Raw genomic sequence first — 19019 nt, 5'->3', positions numbered from 1 at the left:
CCAACAATTTTTTTTATTTATTTTCCAACAAGCAAACATTAACATAGAACTTTGTATTAGTGAGTCAGCTATACACCACTACCTACCTCTGAAAACGCTTAAAGAGATAGTATGTTCTGGAAACATTTATATTATATTGTATTCCTCTCAAGCAATGTTGTGTACATCTTTAATTGGTGCATGTATTAGTTTTTAAGCCTGTGGTGTATTAGATTGTTGAATATATGTATGTACTGTTGATGTTCCTATTATAGTAAACAAATAAATAAATTAATAAATTATTTTATTCGTAGCATTAACCAGCTTAGTCATTCAGGTTCGAAATGACGTGTAAATGATGGTCACACTACACGTTTCGGAAACCGGTCTGAGTCAGTCAAGGTCGCATCGCCAAATCCGATCACAATGGTGGATGGGGAAAAGGTGGGGGTATTCTGCTTTATGTTTCCCATGGGCCTGAATGTGTATAAATGATGCTTGCAGCTTCGCTCGCGTCATAGGATAAAAAAATATTATGCTATTTTTTACATCGGAATAGAGGGAATCTTATGGGTAAACAGTGGTTAATAAATTAACCAAGATAGGTCTACCTAAGTAACATTTTAAGATTATAAAAAAAAAAAATTATTCTTCTTTCCTGGCAGCCCGAGCTGGCTTCTTTGTTTACTTTGTACTCTTTCATATAATTTGTGTCCAATATAAAATGTTTGTAGTTATATAAGCAACTTATTTAGAGTAATAATTAAATATTCTACGTTCGCCTACGTGATGAATATATCATTTTATTGTTTAATTAAAAAAAATCATTCAAATTCCTTCAGCACTTTTAACCTTTACAAATATCCAAAAAAATATTAAAAATCCAACTTTGATCACTCACAACTGTCTCACGCACCACTAAACCCATCATTAACAGTAATTACATAAGGCAGTAAACACTAACCTTAAAACTATTTTAGTGTTATCAGAAATTTATTACTTCATTCATTAAACTGGTGATAAGGTTCATGAATGCTTTTAATTTGGGGCTCCTTCATTATAAGTGTGCAAGTTACGCGAGTTTATCCTTGAGACTACTATATCATAAACAGGCCTAGTTGTAAAGTAGAATAAACTAAAGCTGAGATTGTAGGTTCGAGTCCTGCCACCAATGTATTCAATTTATTATGACGGCTGGTCCGCCAGCTCAAAGTCGCTCAGCGAGTTATGGAACGTGCTATGTCTGGAGTTTCTCTGAAAGATAAACTTCGTAACGGTCATCCGTCAAAGAACCAATGTCACCAACATAGCACACAGGATTAGCAAACTGAAGTGGCAATATGCAGGGCATATCTGTCGAAGAACCGATAACCGATGGGGTAAATGAGTTCTTGAGTGGAGACCACGGCTCGGCAAACGTAGTGTAGGACGCCCTCCAGCTAGGTGGAGTGACGATCTGCGAAAGGTCGCTGGCAAGAACTGGATGCGACAGGCCGACTGGGTAAAATGGCGCATATTGGAGGAGGCCTATGTCCAGCAGTGGACAACGATATAGGCTAATGATGATGATGACTCGTTTTAGCAGTGAAGGAAAATATTGTGAGGGAACCTACATACCTGAAAAGTTTTCTACAATAATTTTGTGCGTATATGAAGTCTACTAATCCGCACTAGACCAGCGTGGTGGATCATGGCCTAATCCCTCTCAGTAGTAGGCGCCCTTAGAGTAGAGTATAATACAGGGCTGATATTATTATTACTAAGGTCTCATATATTTGGATGCTACCGTATAATTTACTGTGCCATCAAGTGACAAAGGGTGTAATGTTTTTTTTTATTTATTTGGTTTACTCTAAACTCCTTTTTTACATAATACCCTACAGCAAAGCTCATCATCAAATTATACTAGTACAAAGGTGCTAACGACTTTCTCACGCCGAGGTCATTACCACGGGATAATATCTACTAATAATATAAATCTGATGTCCATCGTTGACAAATGAGAAATGGTTGTTGGTATGTCTTAAGTATCATTTTGCAATGACGCTTCTGTGTAAAAAAATATTTTTTTTATTTAGATATTAATTTGTTACCCAATTATATTTGACTTCGCAATGAGAGTATTTTATAGTTTTTTTTTAGGTTTAAAAAGTATACTATAAATGAAATCATACTTTTAAGAGATATTACCAAAACATTGGCAAGACACATTTACTAAACTGTGCGATATTCGACTTTATCGTCTTCATTTCTCACTTTTTTAATTCGTATCTATTTCCTATGTTGTATAGCGTATAGAATATACTATGGATTGAATATACATAAATATAATCTTCACATCAAAGGACAGTCGTACAGAAAAGGTCAATTAACGCGACAATAAAATTTTGTTAAATTATTTAATTTGAACACAAATACGTCACTCATATATGAATGGCCGTGAGAACTCTACACACCGGGTGATAGAAACAAAACGTGTGCGACGATAACTCTGTTAATGAGTAAAATAAACTTGTTTTTAATACTGTTGTTAAAGTTCAATTTCTATTTCAAATGTGACGGTTTGTGGTAATTTTATTTTAAAAGATTATGTGCATAAGCTGAAAAGATACGAATGACTTATGACACACAGATAGAGAAAATTCTAATAACTTAATAAAACTACTTTTTACTAAGCGAATGTGTAGAATATTTATACGACTTCCACGCAGACGAATTTGCAATTAAACACCAATATAAAAATACTGTGTTTGATATGAATTTAGTTTACCTAACTCAGGTGCTAATATTATACAAATATTTTTGTTTTTCATTTGTAAAATAAAACAATCTTCACGTATATTGAAAGACAAAAATCTATTTTAACTATTTTATTAAATATTTGATCCGTAAACTTAATATACCTCCGTTCACACATAACCAACCTCGCCCCAGTAATTACCACGTCTGGAAGTTATCCCGGGACGTATCTGTAGATGTTTGATCGTGTGCGCCGGCCCATTGTCAGTTGGTTCCCACAGCCTTGCCGGCGCGTCGGGTAACCTTTTTGTATACACGTGTTATATGTATGGTTAGGTGTTTAAATCTACATAAGGAAGGATAGAAAATTTAATACTGTAGGAAAGGAATGATTTTTACAGGCTACGTAGCTATTCTACTGGTAGGTCTCTCATATGTGAGAGTCCGCCTAGGTACCACCGCAAAGTCTATTTCTAACAAGCAGTAGTGTGTAGTCACTGTTGTGTTAGTTTTGAAGAACACTGTAGCCAGTGTAACTACTAGACATAATGAGACTTAACATCTCATGTCTCAGGATGACGAGCGCAGTGGAATACCAAACAATTGTAATTCAAGGTGTTGGTGTGTTTCTACTGTTTATGGGCGGTCGTATCGCTTACCATCAGGCGAACGGTAAGCTTGACTCGTCATTCTAAGTAATTAAAAAAAAGCGTACAAGATGGCTGCTATATAAGAGCAGACGATAGGCATTACGTATTCTCATATATTTATAAAACAAAGTTCCCCACCGCGCCTGTCTGATCGCAATAAACACAAAAACTATCAAACGTATTTCGATGTTTGGTATGGAGTATATCTGGTTACAGGCCGGCATAATTGCGTCGACTGCCAAGGGGTAATCATCTCTCGTCAGTCGACATTCTATTGGACTCCACTCCACTTACCATCAGGTGTAGTGGAGTCACTTTCTCGTGCCCGAATAAAAAAGAAAAAATAAATTGTTGTCGTGTTTTGGTTGATAGTTTACAGATGCATTACAAGACTATTGATTGTTTAGCAGAGGCGGTCTTTGGTGGAGGCGTACCGGGCAACCGCGAGGGCTTCGCGCTTACAGAGGCCTCGCACGGTGCCTCGCAGGACCTTCTTTTTACGTTCTTACCGAAGAAACTGTTAAAACAAGGGAACGTTTTTTTCTCTGCCCGGGACATCGCGTCTGTTTCTTTTTGCTTTCGCCTGGGGCCTCGCGTCGTTTAGGGCCGCCACTGTTGTTTAGTTACTCAAGGATTAGCAAATGTTTGTTTTCATCCGTTTGATTGTCCATGATTTGAATGCTGAAGAATATACTTCCATAAATACTCTTCGCAAGTTTATATGATCTAATTTAAATATTTCCGGTCATGTTAATTATAACGATATTTGTATTCATAAAATTTTGCTACGAAAATTTGCTAAAACAAATGCATCGAAAACATTTGTTAGGTGAAACAAAAGGCGTCCTGTGGGAGCGGACGCTATGAGAAAACCGCAAAGTTGGGAATACATGCGCCAGGGATTAGGAAATTGCGATTTTTAATGGATGTGGTATATGCGGCAAAAAATGATGATGTAGCGTAATAATTTATTTATTGGTGAGTTTTCTGAAATATCTTATTGCGTAAATTTACGAGCAAAGTCATTGCTAGGTTTTATCATAATATCTAATTAGGTAAGTCGATGAGCATAGTTCGGTGCCGTATGGAGGTTTTTTATTTAACATCCTAAATGGTATTTTCACTTTATGATAGGCAATTGTGGTGCTTACAACTGGTCAAGAGATTTCTTTTTCTTATTATTTACTTGTGTGGAGTGATATTTGAGTCTTTTTGTTTAGTATCAGCCCTGAGTCTGTAATTTGTGCCCGATATGGCGATAGGCTCACATCATGAAACGGAACACACTTGGCAAATAGGGAGTGCTCTGGTTGCGGCTCTGCATACTCCTTCGGAAATAATGTGTGATATGTGTGTGTACTTATGGAAAATGGAGAAAGTGCATTCTTGTGTGATTCGTTGATCTAGTTCAAAACTTTAGTGACATGCTCTTAATAAAATATCGTTAATTCGATGTTTAATTCTTTTAATAATTAAATTGTTAATTTGCATTTGACCTTGATTATAATGTCTTTGTTGATATCCACTATCGTAGTTTACAATCAAGAGTATGTGTCACTAAAATTAAATTGATTCACGTTTTTTCCCATGCCACATCAAAACTGATTCGCACATCCGCGTACGTACAGAACAATGGCTGACCGGCGCGTGAACCCACGGACAACTGGACCTGTTTAACATATATGTTTTATTTGCTAAACGGAAGCTCGCTTTGATTTATATGGTGGATCTTCATGCCCTGGATCGGGCGGGGTGAAGTTGCAAAAATTATGAAATGTGGTTTGAGGTATGCTGAGGAAATTTCTTAGGATGTTGTGGTCTTTGCTTTGAAATATTACATATTAATGTTAATAAATATATTGGATATGATATACTTTTCACATCTGAATGCATTTTTTAAACACGACAAAGTCATCGCACTGCACCTGATAGCAAGCGTGATGCTCCAGATAAAGTATCGAATGACAACAGATGGTTATCTCAAGCCATTTGACATAATCATGCCTACTCAGATGTTTCTTTAAGGCGACAAGATCCAGGATTATATACCAGTGTCTGTACTCTTAACGGAGAATAATATGAAGCCACTCAATGATTTGTTATGTTTACAAAAATGTTAGACATTGAAATGGAACTATTTTTCGGATTTCATCACGGAACCCAAAGAGCGGCTGCTAGACTTCAAGACTGTGAGCTCATTCTGCGGTGATTGGACCGCCATTAAAATATTTTATAAATGTATAATTGTAAAATGTAGATAGATATTGTAACTGAATTTTCTGTCGATCTACACCTCAGTCCTCCCATTACCACGAAGGCTGCAGTCTTCATTCAGTTGTCAGTAACGTCGGCAGAAAATGAAAAGATAAAAAACCATTGATACTTATCCAAATATTTTTAAATACAATCGAGTCAATAATTGTTGTTATCAATTTTAGTTATAAGAATATGAAAATTCTAATAAATCTTTCTCTTGTTCCAGGTACCAAAATGCTAAAACTTTGCCAGAAGGTGCGCAAGAAATGCAAATGACACAAACATTAACTAAATAACGATGTGACATTATAATATTTAGTGAAGACGTTCTATAATACTCTACAAATTCTCCTAATAGTTGTAAGTGCCAAGTGAATTGACAACGAAGTGCCACTTCCATTGAACCATGGATTTACACGCGTCGTCTCTGGTCGTCCATGCTTACGAGCCTCATGCGCCTATGCTGGAGGTGGAAGGGTTAGACCCTCACAGTCCTCAGCAGAAGGTCCTGATCCACGCTCCAACGCTGCAGAGCCAGGAGCTGATTAGCAATGATCATCGGAACGGGGGTGAGTTGTTTTGGATGAAAGAAGATTATAAAATTCATTTGGTATTCCTACTCTCCTTTCAATTTATATTACTAAGAAGTTAATGAACCTCTTAATATACTTAATTATCGGCCAAAGGGGAGAAGTTAGATGCTTCCACACGGAATTCCAAGAGCAACTGGGTACTCCTGATCTCCTGGTGGTCAATATGAAACAGCAGCAATTAAAAGTATATACTGTATGGCAGTATTATAGATATTAGGGAAGAAGCTGATGGATCTTGACTATCTTAATATGCCATCGTGTATCAAAACCGAACATCCATTGAGTAAATGATAGTCATTTTCAGTCTTTAATGAGCCTCCATCATCTGCTTTGCAGCCCATATTTCTATGATGGACTGGCATTATCTACTAACCATGTACATCCTTATAAATAAAAACTAACACAACATCTCACACTGATAATTGTCCTCCCAGTAGTATAGGAGGCCCGTGTCCAATGTAAGTAAGGCATCAACTAGACGGACCGATTTTCTCGCCTCTACGGCGACTGAAATAGTATGGCTATTCTTCTTCGCATGGACAGATGAAACTTGCCTGAAGAAATATGCTGCTAGAAAATCCGTCTTTTGAAGCTTAGGTTACAATTAGCTCATAAGTCATTCAGTCTATGTATCGAGAGCAGATGTGCTTATCTGACGTAGAGTACGACTTTTCAGACGAGCAGTACCACGCGCACAGCAGCAACCAGAGCGGGGATGGTGAGTGTTTTTATTATTTTAGAACATGCTAGAAGTTACGCGAATTTTGTGAAGATTTTTTTATGCAGTTTCCACAGGTTCCTCTTTATACAATATAATTAAAAGAATATGGTATATAATTCGTTCTAAAGATTTTAGGTATTTATAGATAGAAATAAATAGGGTATACAATTGATATTCCGGTTAAATATAATGAAAATTCAATAGTAATCTTTTTGATAGAATTCCCGTAGGAATTAGAAATTTAAGAAAAACCTTTAGTTTGCGGAAGACTATTCTTTTATTCTACCTGGAAATAAGTACTGTAAAACAGCTATTAAGATATGGTTTCTCCTCGATAGACCATCAAGACGAGTACTACTACTCTGTCTACTTCCACAAACAAGCAACAAAGTGCGCAAACAAACATTGTTCTAGAAGATTTAATACTATGTCCATCTGAAAGTTGAACATAGTACTTCACGTTTGTAGCCAACCGTAAAAACTCACCCGATGACCCAATGTTTCATTTCCAAAAATACATTCAGACCAAAACTAGAATCCATCTTAATCTGATTTAATACAGTTACACAATTTTCACTTTCAACCAAATTAAATAGAAGAGATAACAATATTTGCGCTGACGGTTTTTGCTGTCCAACAATGGATCATGTAATTCGAGTTTGCATCATTACCTTTCGCGTGACAAATACATTTAAATTAATGTTTGTATGTCTGTTGTAGTCAATGAAATAGATTTTTATGAGTTTTCTAATATTAATCATTGATATTTATAACATGTTCACTTGTATATATTATATCTTTGATATCAAAGCTTTAGGACCCAAATCAATTAACGAACAATTTGTCTTGGTATGAGATCAGACCTACGCCTTCTAGTTTTATAATCTGGTTAATAAAAGATGCATTGGCCTTCTAAAACGACTAGCAAAGATTCAGCAATTTTACAGGAAAGTCCTCGTCGTCTACAAACAGTAAACACTAGCAATTGTGTCTGAAAAATTGATAACAGATAGGAAGGAGATAGAGGACTTTAACACTCTCCAGAAAAATATTTAAATACCTATATGTTCTCGAGGAAATGTCAGTTACTTTTTTTTATTCTGAGTTGTTGTAAGACTTTGAACACGATGGACTTGCCTTTCTAAGACAGAAATACATTAACGTATAGTGTATTTAGATCTTCCAAATCAATCTAGCCAGCTCTTTATATAACCACCTATTGCCCGGTCAACAATTACAATAAGTAGAAAAAAGAATAATTCCTCTTTCTGTCAACTTTGCATCTCGAACAAAGAACACAATGTAGCATAGAGTATAAGGAAAATATTAAAAATATTCGTTTTGTTAATGTAAAAATCACATTGCATCTGATTGTTGGTGAATGCTCCGAAATCGATTACTAACGAGCAGTGACAGTTCGATTACTTAGAAACGTCTACAGTTTTGGATATTCAGAAGAATTTGCTAGTGAGGTATAGTTTTTGCAATCGATATCAAAATGGTTCTTTTGAAATTTAGGTTATGTTTGGAATTGGAAATGTTTTATTGGATCCATAAACTTTATATTCAGACGTCATTATTTTGCGAGTAAGAAAGAAGTGCCTGCTGAAAAGATTAGACGAGAAATACTAATCTTTTCTTAGCAGATTATAATATTGACGGCCACATGAAAAGATTTTTCGGGATAAAACTTCCGCCTTATATTTTACCGGGATAAAATGGAGCCTATATTTTAAGTTAGACTTCTAGAAATATATACGTGAAAACCACATTCAATTCCATGCAGTGTTTTATGCATGATGCGTGTACAAACATACTGACAAAAAAAAAATCTAAAATCTGTTTTGCCTTCTGTTGCTTCAATGAATATCTCCATATTAATGTCCCTTCAATATCTGTAATTTACAGACATCGGCTGTAACAATAATATATATACAAATAGAATATTCCAAAAATGTTTGGTTCAATAATTATTTTTTACCGCATTTAACGTCCTACCTACAACATCATGGGATATCATTTCCCTGGATGTTGAGTTTGTACAATCTAATTCAATGATAACATTCTTAGAATTTTACAAATTAAAATATATCGATACAAATCATCTTACCTCGGTTGCGTAGTTATACTGCATGCGCGGTACGGCAGGGCTTTAGGGTCCTGGGTTCGAATCCCGTGATCTGGCAGTGATATTTGTGTTTTTCTACTCAGCATCAACCTGGATTCTAGATATGTGCCCGATATGGCGATGGGGTCGCCCCCTATCACATCAGGAGAAAACACTTGGCGAAAAGTGAGTGCTCTGATTGCACCTCTGCATACCCCTTCGGGGATAAATGCGTGATGATGTATGTAACAGATCAAAGCATATCAATAAAGGTCTATAGATACCGTTCAAATTAGTACACCATCAAATACACGATGAGTTTCTGTTATTAACTTTCATTTTCCTTTTAAGGCGATAATATTCTGGATGAGAAAAACTTGGAATCGATGGGAATGCGTGACACGATTGGTGAGCGAGCAAAAACAGCGGGTTTGGGTATTCAATATATGAGGCTGGAAATCTTAAATCCTTGTTAAGCAGTGGATATCCTGTCTGATTGTCTAGATATGGGTTTGATTCTAGCTTTTACATCTTACAATCAATACTTAGTAATGTTTAGGTTTTGAATTGTTATTTTTCGACAAATAATTTTAAGGAAGGCGAAAAAGTTGTTGTATGATATACTAGTTATAAAATATTTATATGTATGTTATTTATTTATATGCAACGATTTATCGTTAAATATGTCTCTTACAATAACAATTTGCTCTTTTATTGGTATTAGATTCATTGTTTATTTTATTTATTGCCACTCCAATTGTTACGTAACAACAAATATTTTTTAAAATATTAACAATGCCGAACTTGAGTTACGTATTGTATCTTTGTCTTCAAGTTATTGTTGACGATGACCCAGTACTCAACCAGTTAAAATTAAAAAGGCGTTATAAGAAAAATATTTATTCACATACGACGAAAAATTCTCGAAGTGACAAGTAAGTACAAAAACAACATTTTATCGAGGGATCGGAATTTAAATAATTAAAAGACAAAACTAAATTTTACTAAAAAGTATTTGCGTCGCCAACAGTTATATTGAGGACAACTTATTTGTATGATACGTACTTTGGGTAATCGGAAATTACTTATTACTTCAAATACATAACTAGTTATATCTAGATATCGATATATACATATTTTATTTTATATTGTTATTTTTAATCAAATTTCACATACGCCTTTTAGTCCCGAGGGGCAGGCAGAGGCGCAACTGGTACAACTTTCCGCCTTCATCATTTTATTTTAGATTTCATAACTGGGTTTCAAAGTTCCATAATTTAATGGTATGTTAATAAATATTTTTTTTTATAATCATAAGGAGCATTACTATACAAACATCTATACCATATTTTAGCGACGCAAATACTCCATAGGAAATGCTATTTGTTTTCTCAAGATGTGTAACTACAAAATCGCCAAATAGAATATACAGTCTGACCATAGAAATAAACACCTTCCTTCAGGCGCAATTTTAGCTTTTTCGTTTTAAAGTTATGTTGTTAGTAGAAGAAAATTAATTCCATATTTTACTGACGAGGTTTGCCTAATCATCCTCTTTGTTTTCCTAGAAAATATTTTTGTTGATTTTTTTGACTTTATTTTTTGATTATTTTTATTCAATAACCAGTCCAATATCAACAGAACAGTTAAATATCGCGTGTATCTCAGAATCATTTAATTTCGGGTCCATTCATCGAATTTCACTATGCAGTCGAGTTGCCGACGTCGGCGAGTACCGGCCAGTGAATGGAAAGAGTTTTTTGTTCAAAAACACTTGACTAAATCGGTGTGAAATTAGTTTGGCGGTTCAGTGTAGTTTGGTTTGTGGGGCGCGGTCGTAGTGTTCGCGATTATGGAGGTTTAGTGATATAGAAAGTTGATATTTAGAATATATATTTTAAATATATTATATTCAGTCTTATAGTTAGAATATACTGCACTTATTTATGTATTTATTTATTAACACTTTGTACACATGGTATACAGGCGGACTTAATGCCATGGGCATTCTCACCCAGTCAACCTTGGGGTGGTGTAGAGAGGACGGAGGTAGATGTATAATAAAAGAAGTGAAAAACAAATAAGAAGAGTAATAGTAAACAAATGTAATTAAAACATACTCGCATATATAAATATATATGCGATATACTTATGGTGCAGCCAATTGTTTATTGTTGTGTAATAATATGTTCATGCTGTGACAGTCTGTAATTAAAACAGCACTGCAGCAATTACTTACTGAATTGTTAAAAAAACTATGTATGGTGTATGTTTTGTTGGCTGTTCAAATAAATAAATATTGATGTTTTTAATTATGTTTTGCAGTGATCGGTTTAATCAGTGCATTGTCTATGCTGTATATGCTGACCCATATTTTTAATGTTATCGATTAAAATAATAAAGTACTTAATTTTATTAATATACTTTATTTTGATGCAATAATCTTAGCTGTTCCATTCAATTTAACGTATTGTTACAAACCCTACTAAATATTGCATTGAGTAAAAAATTATTGTATACAAGGTAAATTAACTTACACGCACACTCACGCCTTTTGTCCCTAAAGGGGTAGACAGAGGCGCAACTAGGCATCCACTTTCCGCCGTGTGTGTTCCGTCCCATGAGGGACGAGCCTAATGCCATATCGGATACGAATTCCAGACTCTATACTCTCTGTGACTCTGTGATACTGAATAGAAAAACGTAAGATCACTTTGCCCGACCTGGCATCGAACCCGAGACATCAGCACTGTCATACCGTAATGCAACTATGCAACCAAAGCATTCTAGCCGAGTTCCAATTCCAATTTGTTGTGATTGCCTGTATCGTTTTTTACAACAATTATTCTAATGTCAAGTATGTAAAGAAGCTTAGTATTTTTTTTTAATCTTTGGCACTTGGTCGTTATTTCACGACCATCGCTATATGTGTACTATGTACTAGATTTGGCATTCCGAACATTCACTGTGTTCAACTGAATTGAACTGTCATCCATTCAAACTGATTTTAGTATGGTATCAATATTGATGCTTGTGGTTGTGTACGGAGTGGCGCTCTTGATATAAAAACGCGAGTCTAAGTGCAAACCAGGATGTGAATAAAAAATATTAGTCAAATAAGTAAAATTATTTGTTGTTCAAGTGAATTAATTAGTTATAACAGTGACGTTTTGGTTCCCATTTTAGTTCAGGTATTGAACAAATAGTTTATATGGATGTGTGTCTATAGAATATACGTCAATGTTCACAACCATGTTACTTCATAAGTCCGCTTTAATGGAACACTCTCTTTTCACTATGTCAAAATATGTATATATTAAAACTCTAGCCCCTTCCAACGCAGGAACTAATAACTATTTATGATGCCCACATTGATACCTCAATTATGAGTTAATTACTTCAAATCACATCTTCAAATCTACACTTTACTGGTGGTAGGTCTCTCATATGTAAGAGTCCGTCTGGGTAGGTACCACCGGAATGTGTATTTCTGCCGCCAAGCAGCAGTGTGTAGTCACTTGTGTTCCGGTTTGAAGGGCATTGTAGCCAGTGTAACTGGACATAATAAGACTTAACACCTCATGTTTGAGGTTGACGAGCGCAGTGGAATACCAAACAATACTTTGTAATTCAAGGTGTTGATCTTTCTATTGTTAATGGGCAGTTGTATCGCTTGCCATCAAGCGAACAGCAAGCTCGTCTCGTCATTCAAAGCAATAAAATCGCTCCGCTTATCAACCCGCTGTCAACACCACCTCCGCACACACACAACAATAACACTAGTGTGTCTTCGTGTGACGTTCCTAACTTTTTCCGTCGCAACGTCTCGATGTCCAATGTTGACAGCCGTCATTTTGCTTTTTATAACATATTGAAGATCACGTTTATTATGATTTATCTGACGCACTTTTAAAGATCCGCCTATGGTCGAATTCTACGAAGTTGTAGATAGGTTTTTGCTTAGAATTTTATTAATTGTTAGGCTTTTGATATGATTGAGTTTGTATTTCATACAAAATTTGGTGGTTTGGTTCTCTAAATTGTAGAAAAAGACAAAATAAATTTGCGTCTAATGAATGTATGGTTTTTGTAGGTTCGTAGTAGTGTAGACATTATTTGGCTATGGGCCGCATGATCGCTCCATCCCTGTCACACTTTTGTGCCATATTCATTTGGCAATAAAGGACAAATCTCACGTAGATTTTTATGTCTTATAGATATTATAACAGTATTGTGTCGAATGTCATATGTGAGATATTTGTCTATTTTCTATGTACCAATATCCCATTGTATCCAAGGGTCCATCTTATATCACTTACCTAAATAGTATTACCATTTCATCGAGCTATTCTTTAAAACGACTTTATGAAAAATATTTCACAAATAACCCGCTACGTTATCTTCTTTCTATATTTATACAGTCATTTTGACATTGCGTTAATAAATGAAACCATGTTTATCTTCTGGAAAAGATCTACCATAAGTTATTCTAAGGTGTAAATTAAAAAGGGAGTTTCGAACAAAATAAATATCAATATAAAGTAATTTTATTTTTACATAACCTAAGGCTATTACTACACGAAGAGAGTATGTCGGAGCGGCAACACACTTCCAGTTAGAAAAGCACAACACATTTGCACTAAACTACAAAATTATCATAAAATCATAAATCTAAAACCGAGATTTTTGGTGAAATTCGTCATTCATGAACAAGTTTTGGCACAATAACAGAGGTTTAACTATTAGGTCAATAATTAAAAATTGAGCATCGATAGCCTAGTTGGTTGGAACGGACTGCCGAGACGAATGTCTGCGGGTTCAAATCCCAAGGGCACACACCTCTGATATTTCTAAAATTATGTTTGTATTATTTGTGAATTATCGCTTGCTTTAACGGTGAAGGATAACATCGTGAGGAAACCTGCACATTTGAGAAGTTCTCTATAGGAATTTCGAAGGTGTGTGAAGTCTACCAATCCGCACTAGGCCAGCGTGGTGGACTAAGGCCTAATCCCTCTCAGTAGTAGGAGGCCCGTGCCCAACAGTGGCACAGTTTTATAATACAGGGCTGATATAAGTATGTGGTTATTAACGATATAAAAATGATCCTATAGGCGTCAGATCTATGGCCTATCACAATAATTTCTTACTGTTAATGCTTGATATGTACACGTCAGGTCACGTACCGTCTTCACGTCCCGTTTTTTGTTGATCAGCTGGCGAGTTTCGCTTTCGACGAGCGTGACTTAATACCAATGAACTTGGGACGCTTTAAAGTTCGTCGTGGTTAAGAAATTGAGATTCCTTAGTATTTTTTCATGTGCACGGGAATATGACCCTACTGCACCTGACGGTGAGTGGTGTTCAATAAGACTGACTGATGATTACCCCTTGGTAGTTGGTAGAATTATGCCGGCCTGTTGGTACTGGATATTCAAAGGCGAATTTCGGAACGCGAAACATACGTGTGCCACTATGGCGAGTTTAATTCCTTGTGTACGGTGGTCGCTCTCCGTGTAGATATCAAATACATCGAAACCAGCAAAAATTACTTTGTAATCTTCGGGTTAAAATTTTATAAAACGTTTACTTTTTGTAATCAAATGTCATCCTTATGACTTGGAGAATTGGCAGATATCGAGTTATCCTAACGATCTATTTGGGATTCATATTGCATGTGAATTATATAAAAAATATTTAATTTAACCATTATGCCTGGTTACAACAAAGGCATTGTAACATACCTTGAAATTCTTATTCGACAAATAATAGTCATGGAGAAGCAGTATCTATAGTAATATATAGCTGAAGATTTGAACGTGATAATCTCAGGAATTACTAAACCGATTTTGAAATTATTTTTACTTATAGGAAGCTACATTAATCCTGAATGATATAGACGTTTTTATTTTGGGAAAATATTTATCCGAAAAAAATAAATCATTCCTAATTAAACTGTAAATCTCCCTTATTTGCTAACATCTTAACTAGTTTTAAGAAACAGTTGAAACTAAGTTATCTTATAGTCCCTATTCTTGTGAGTTAAACAATAAGTATATTGTAATCAACACTGACCACATCCCTGGGAATCGATCCCGCGACCGCTTCCACATATTTTTTCTCGTCACGCCGCAGCCTCAAGTTGTGAATGGGTTTTGAACGAAGGAATTTATACGCGGATTATTTGAGTGTGTTGGGGAATAGTTTTACTACACTCACTGAGTGTAATAATAATAATAACAGCCCTGTATTATATACTGTCCCACTGCTGAGCACGGGCCTCCTCTACTACTGAGAGGGATTAGGCCTTAGTCCACCACGCTGGCCTAGTGCGGATTGGTAGACTTCACACACCCTCGAAATTCCTATAGAGAACTTCTCAGATGTGCAGGTTTCCTCACGATGTTTTCCTTCACCGTTAAAGCGAACGATAAATTCACAAAGAATACACACATGATTTTAGAAACGTCAGAGGTGTGCCCTTGGGATTTGAACCTGCGGACATTCGTCTTGGCAGTTCGTTCCACACCCAACTAGGCTATCGCCGCTATTTATCACTGAGTGTAATAGGTACAATTTGAGTGCGAGTGAGTGTGTACTACTCGCTGAGTGTAATACACTCAGCAGAGTGTACTTTCAGCGTAATTTCTGTTGGTGATAAAAGTTTTTAAGACGGCCTTGATAGTGTAGTTGTGTAATGGTAGAAATGCATTGGTAAGGATCAGCTTCGATCCCAGGTCGGGCAAAGTAAGTTTCCGCTTCGTATCAGCATGGAGCCAGTCCTAATGAATGCCAGTATGCTTGTCTCATATTGCAAAAGATGTAATATAGCCAGTAAAATGTGGGTGTGGTACACTTCTGCCTAGCCTTGAGAGGGAAATGGTTGTGATCCTATATGTAAGGAATTTATATGTGGATGTATTCTCTAATATATTTTATGAGAAAGCATTGTCAGAATTTATTCAGTAATTTATATGTCTTGATTAAGCAGCAGCATACAGGGATTGGAGACCGAAGTCCTGGCTTCAAATCCAGACAGAACATCACCTTATTTTTCAAGCAAAACTTTCGAGTTTAGGTCGTAAAAATATCTTTGCAAAATGAAAACATTATGCTTATCTAAAAGTAAAATATACAAAATACATTACACCAGTTAAGGAACTTAATCAGCTCAATCGAGCCACTTCCGGCGCGAGGTCGCCGGTTCGGTTCCCGGCGCGTGACTAACGCGATGAGTTGCGATACGCGACCGGTTGGCTTGTGAGAAAATGTCTAACCAGTTATAACTATTGAACGCGTTTTGTTATGTTACTGCTTTACGATAGTTTTGAAACTATCCAGATCGTAATCTATCCTATCCCGAGAACGAACCAATCAGAACGAGTCATTTGTAAATGTCAAATAATGCTTTATTTTGATTGGTCAATTGTGGCGATCGATTGAGAAATGTGATTGGATTCATTTATTAAAATCGGCGGTTAGTATTTTTTTAGTGGTAATTGTTGTTCCTTATGCCAATTTAAAGTTTGGTTAATTTGTTTTATAAATAACTCTTTATTGAGCATCAGTGGCGAACCCGCCACAACATATTTAAGTACTTATGTGCATAAATGCAGAATCTGCAAATCGTTTACATAAATTACGAAAGTGAACCGTTCTACTCACCCCCCAGGTGACGGTAGCGATAATTCGTTTATTAAAAAAAAAGCTTTATTAATCACGTAGGCGAACAAAGTTGCACTTATGATACGTCTAAATATTCCTCGCGAAAAGAAAATAGCCTGTAGGAATCAGATTACATGGACCCGTCGTTGTTCTAATTGCACATCGAACAAATATAACATGGTAAAATATAGACTAAATAGAGTTATTGTTAATATATTATTGTTTCGTATAAGTCTGAGAATGGAGTGTGTCAGCGTCTATTTTCGCCGACTTCTAAAAAGAAGTTCTCAATTACACGTGTATTTTTTAATGTTTGTTACGTCACATCTCAGTAATTTATTAACGGAATTAGAAAATTATTTCTTTATTAAAAATAATATACTTTCAGATTGGTACCATATAAATATTTTAGAAATCCGTTAAGTAGTTTCGATTTTAAACTGAAATAACTGGAATAAGTGTATCGTCCAAGTATACGAAATTGCGTTTTTTTATGTATGTTACCACTGAAGTCAGTCATTTATTAATTTATATGGAAAACTCTTTTTGTATTACAAAGAATATATTTCCAAGTTGGTCCCTTAGTAATATTTTTAAAATCGATCTAGTCGTTTACCAATAGACATCATGTTTTGCTTCAGATAATATAGCCGGTATAAATGATTAGGCATAAGAAGGCATAACATCTAATCTAATGAATCGGTATTACTATGACGCCCAGAGCGCGTATTGCTCACTTTTCTCGTTTCTTGAGACGTAGGTAACCTTCTATCGAAATTCAAAGGGTTATAAGTTGTTTATTTTTTCCTGGTTGTTACAATTTAATATGGTTTATCTATACTTACTAATATATAAAGTTGAAAAGTATATTTGAACTCGAAATCTCATAAAAAAACACTAATAGGAAGCTACATTATTTTTTATCCCCGGAAAATGTTTATCCCGGAAAAAAATTCAAGCTAGTGTAGCCGCCAGCAAAAGCTATCTTAAAATATTTAAAATAACATCTATCTAACATAAAATGTCATTTTATAAAAATGAACTAAACAATATATTTTATCCAAACAAAAAAATACATGAATATTATGCAGAACCGTTGAACCATTTTCAATAACACCGGCGGATCTCCAAACGGTCAGCGTTGGAAAGAGACAAGACTACATCGACCGGTTCCGCTCGATTAGAACCGCCTTTGTACAAATTTTGACAGCTCAACCACCAATCAGAGCTTGCAGACAAATTTGCTTACAACGGCTAAACGGCGTATGTAGTCTATCCATGTATTGAAATTTGTACCTTAATAATAAAGTACAAGACTTAAATTTCAATTGACTAGTCATGGTCGTTTAAGCCAGAAAATTGATTTATTTTTAACGTAATAATCTTATGCATTAAATGCTTAAGGTTGTAAGTATTCCATGATGATGTAAACGAAAGTGAGCTTTAATGCATAGATCTTAAATTTGATATTTTGTTACATTCAAAAGTGTTAATGAAGGAGACTATGATTAAATGGAAGTTATTTTTTTGTACATTTTAGGTATTTTGATCTCTATTTGAGCTTTTTATTTGAAGTCTTCTGAATGGAGGTATAGGGTTCATATTTGATATTTAAATTAATTTAAAAACAAACATATTCATTGACATCTTTAAAAAGATAAATTCTTTTATATTGGATTTTAATTTCCTTGAACATTTAATTTTACGGAAAAAAATCGACTATAGAAATTACAATATCTCTAACTTTTTTTATTTATCGATCCTTACCTATGAATTAATAAAGACTATAATATAAAAATACAATAACAAAGAAAACACTGACTTAATCTTCGGACTCATCGCTTATTGTTCATGATTCCCTAGTACATTACCCGTATTTTCTGGTTCTCATATGCTCTCCTGGTACTTCCTAGTTAATCCCACATGGCTTAGCGGTTACTGAGATGACTCTACACTAGTCCAGATTCTTTCAAAGTTGTTATAACTGGTTTATACTACCATTAATCTCTACCCACCTCAGAATACTTTCTGTCATTCCTACCCTCAAACGACACGCCGTGAATATAACCCATTAGTACAGCATTCAAACACAATAAGTAACATATCGCGCGCTCTAAGCAGGGACAGGTAGAGACAAATGGTCTTGCCCGATGGACCGAGACGAGTGACGTCATCAATCATACACTATGTGGACTTGAGATGTTTTTGTATAGACTTTTATGCTTGTAGGGGTAGGTAGCACAACTAGTTTAAGCGTTTTCTGCTGTTGTTTTCCGTCCTATGGGATTGGAGGCAAGTCTATCGCTATA

At 35.4% G+C, this 19019-nt stretch overlaps 1 protein-coding gene across 2 annotated transcripts in view; it reads left to right on the top strand.

Annotated features, from left to right (window-relative positions):
* LOC115442975 (paired box protein Pax-5) overlaps positions 1-19019 on the top strand; it is a 106939-nt gene that overhangs the window by 26754 nt on the left and 61166 nt on the right. Inside the window, exons 2-3 of one of the 2 annotated variants that reach the window (XM_030168227.2) lie at positions 5851-6193; positions 6894-6935. In XM_030168227.2, coding sequence (XP_030024087.1) covers positions 6031-6193; positions 6894-6935 — 205 coding nt within the window. In that variant the 5' untranslated portion in view covers positions 5851-6030. Of the gene's footprint in view, positions 1-5850; positions 6194-6878; positions 6936-19019 lie in introns of both variants that reach the window. The other variant, XM_030168226.2, reaches the window with a different exon arrangement.

Source organism: Manduca sexta, chromosome 3 (assembly GCF_014839805.1).
Source record: "Manduca sexta isolate Smith_Timp_Sample1 chromosome 3, JHU_Msex_v1.0, whole genome shotgun sequence".
NCBI lineage: Eukaryota > Metazoa > Arthropoda > Insecta > Lepidoptera > Sphingidae > Manduca > Manduca sexta.
Note: the sequence above shows the minus strand (reverse complement) of the source record. Positions and strands in the feature narration are given on the sequence as shown.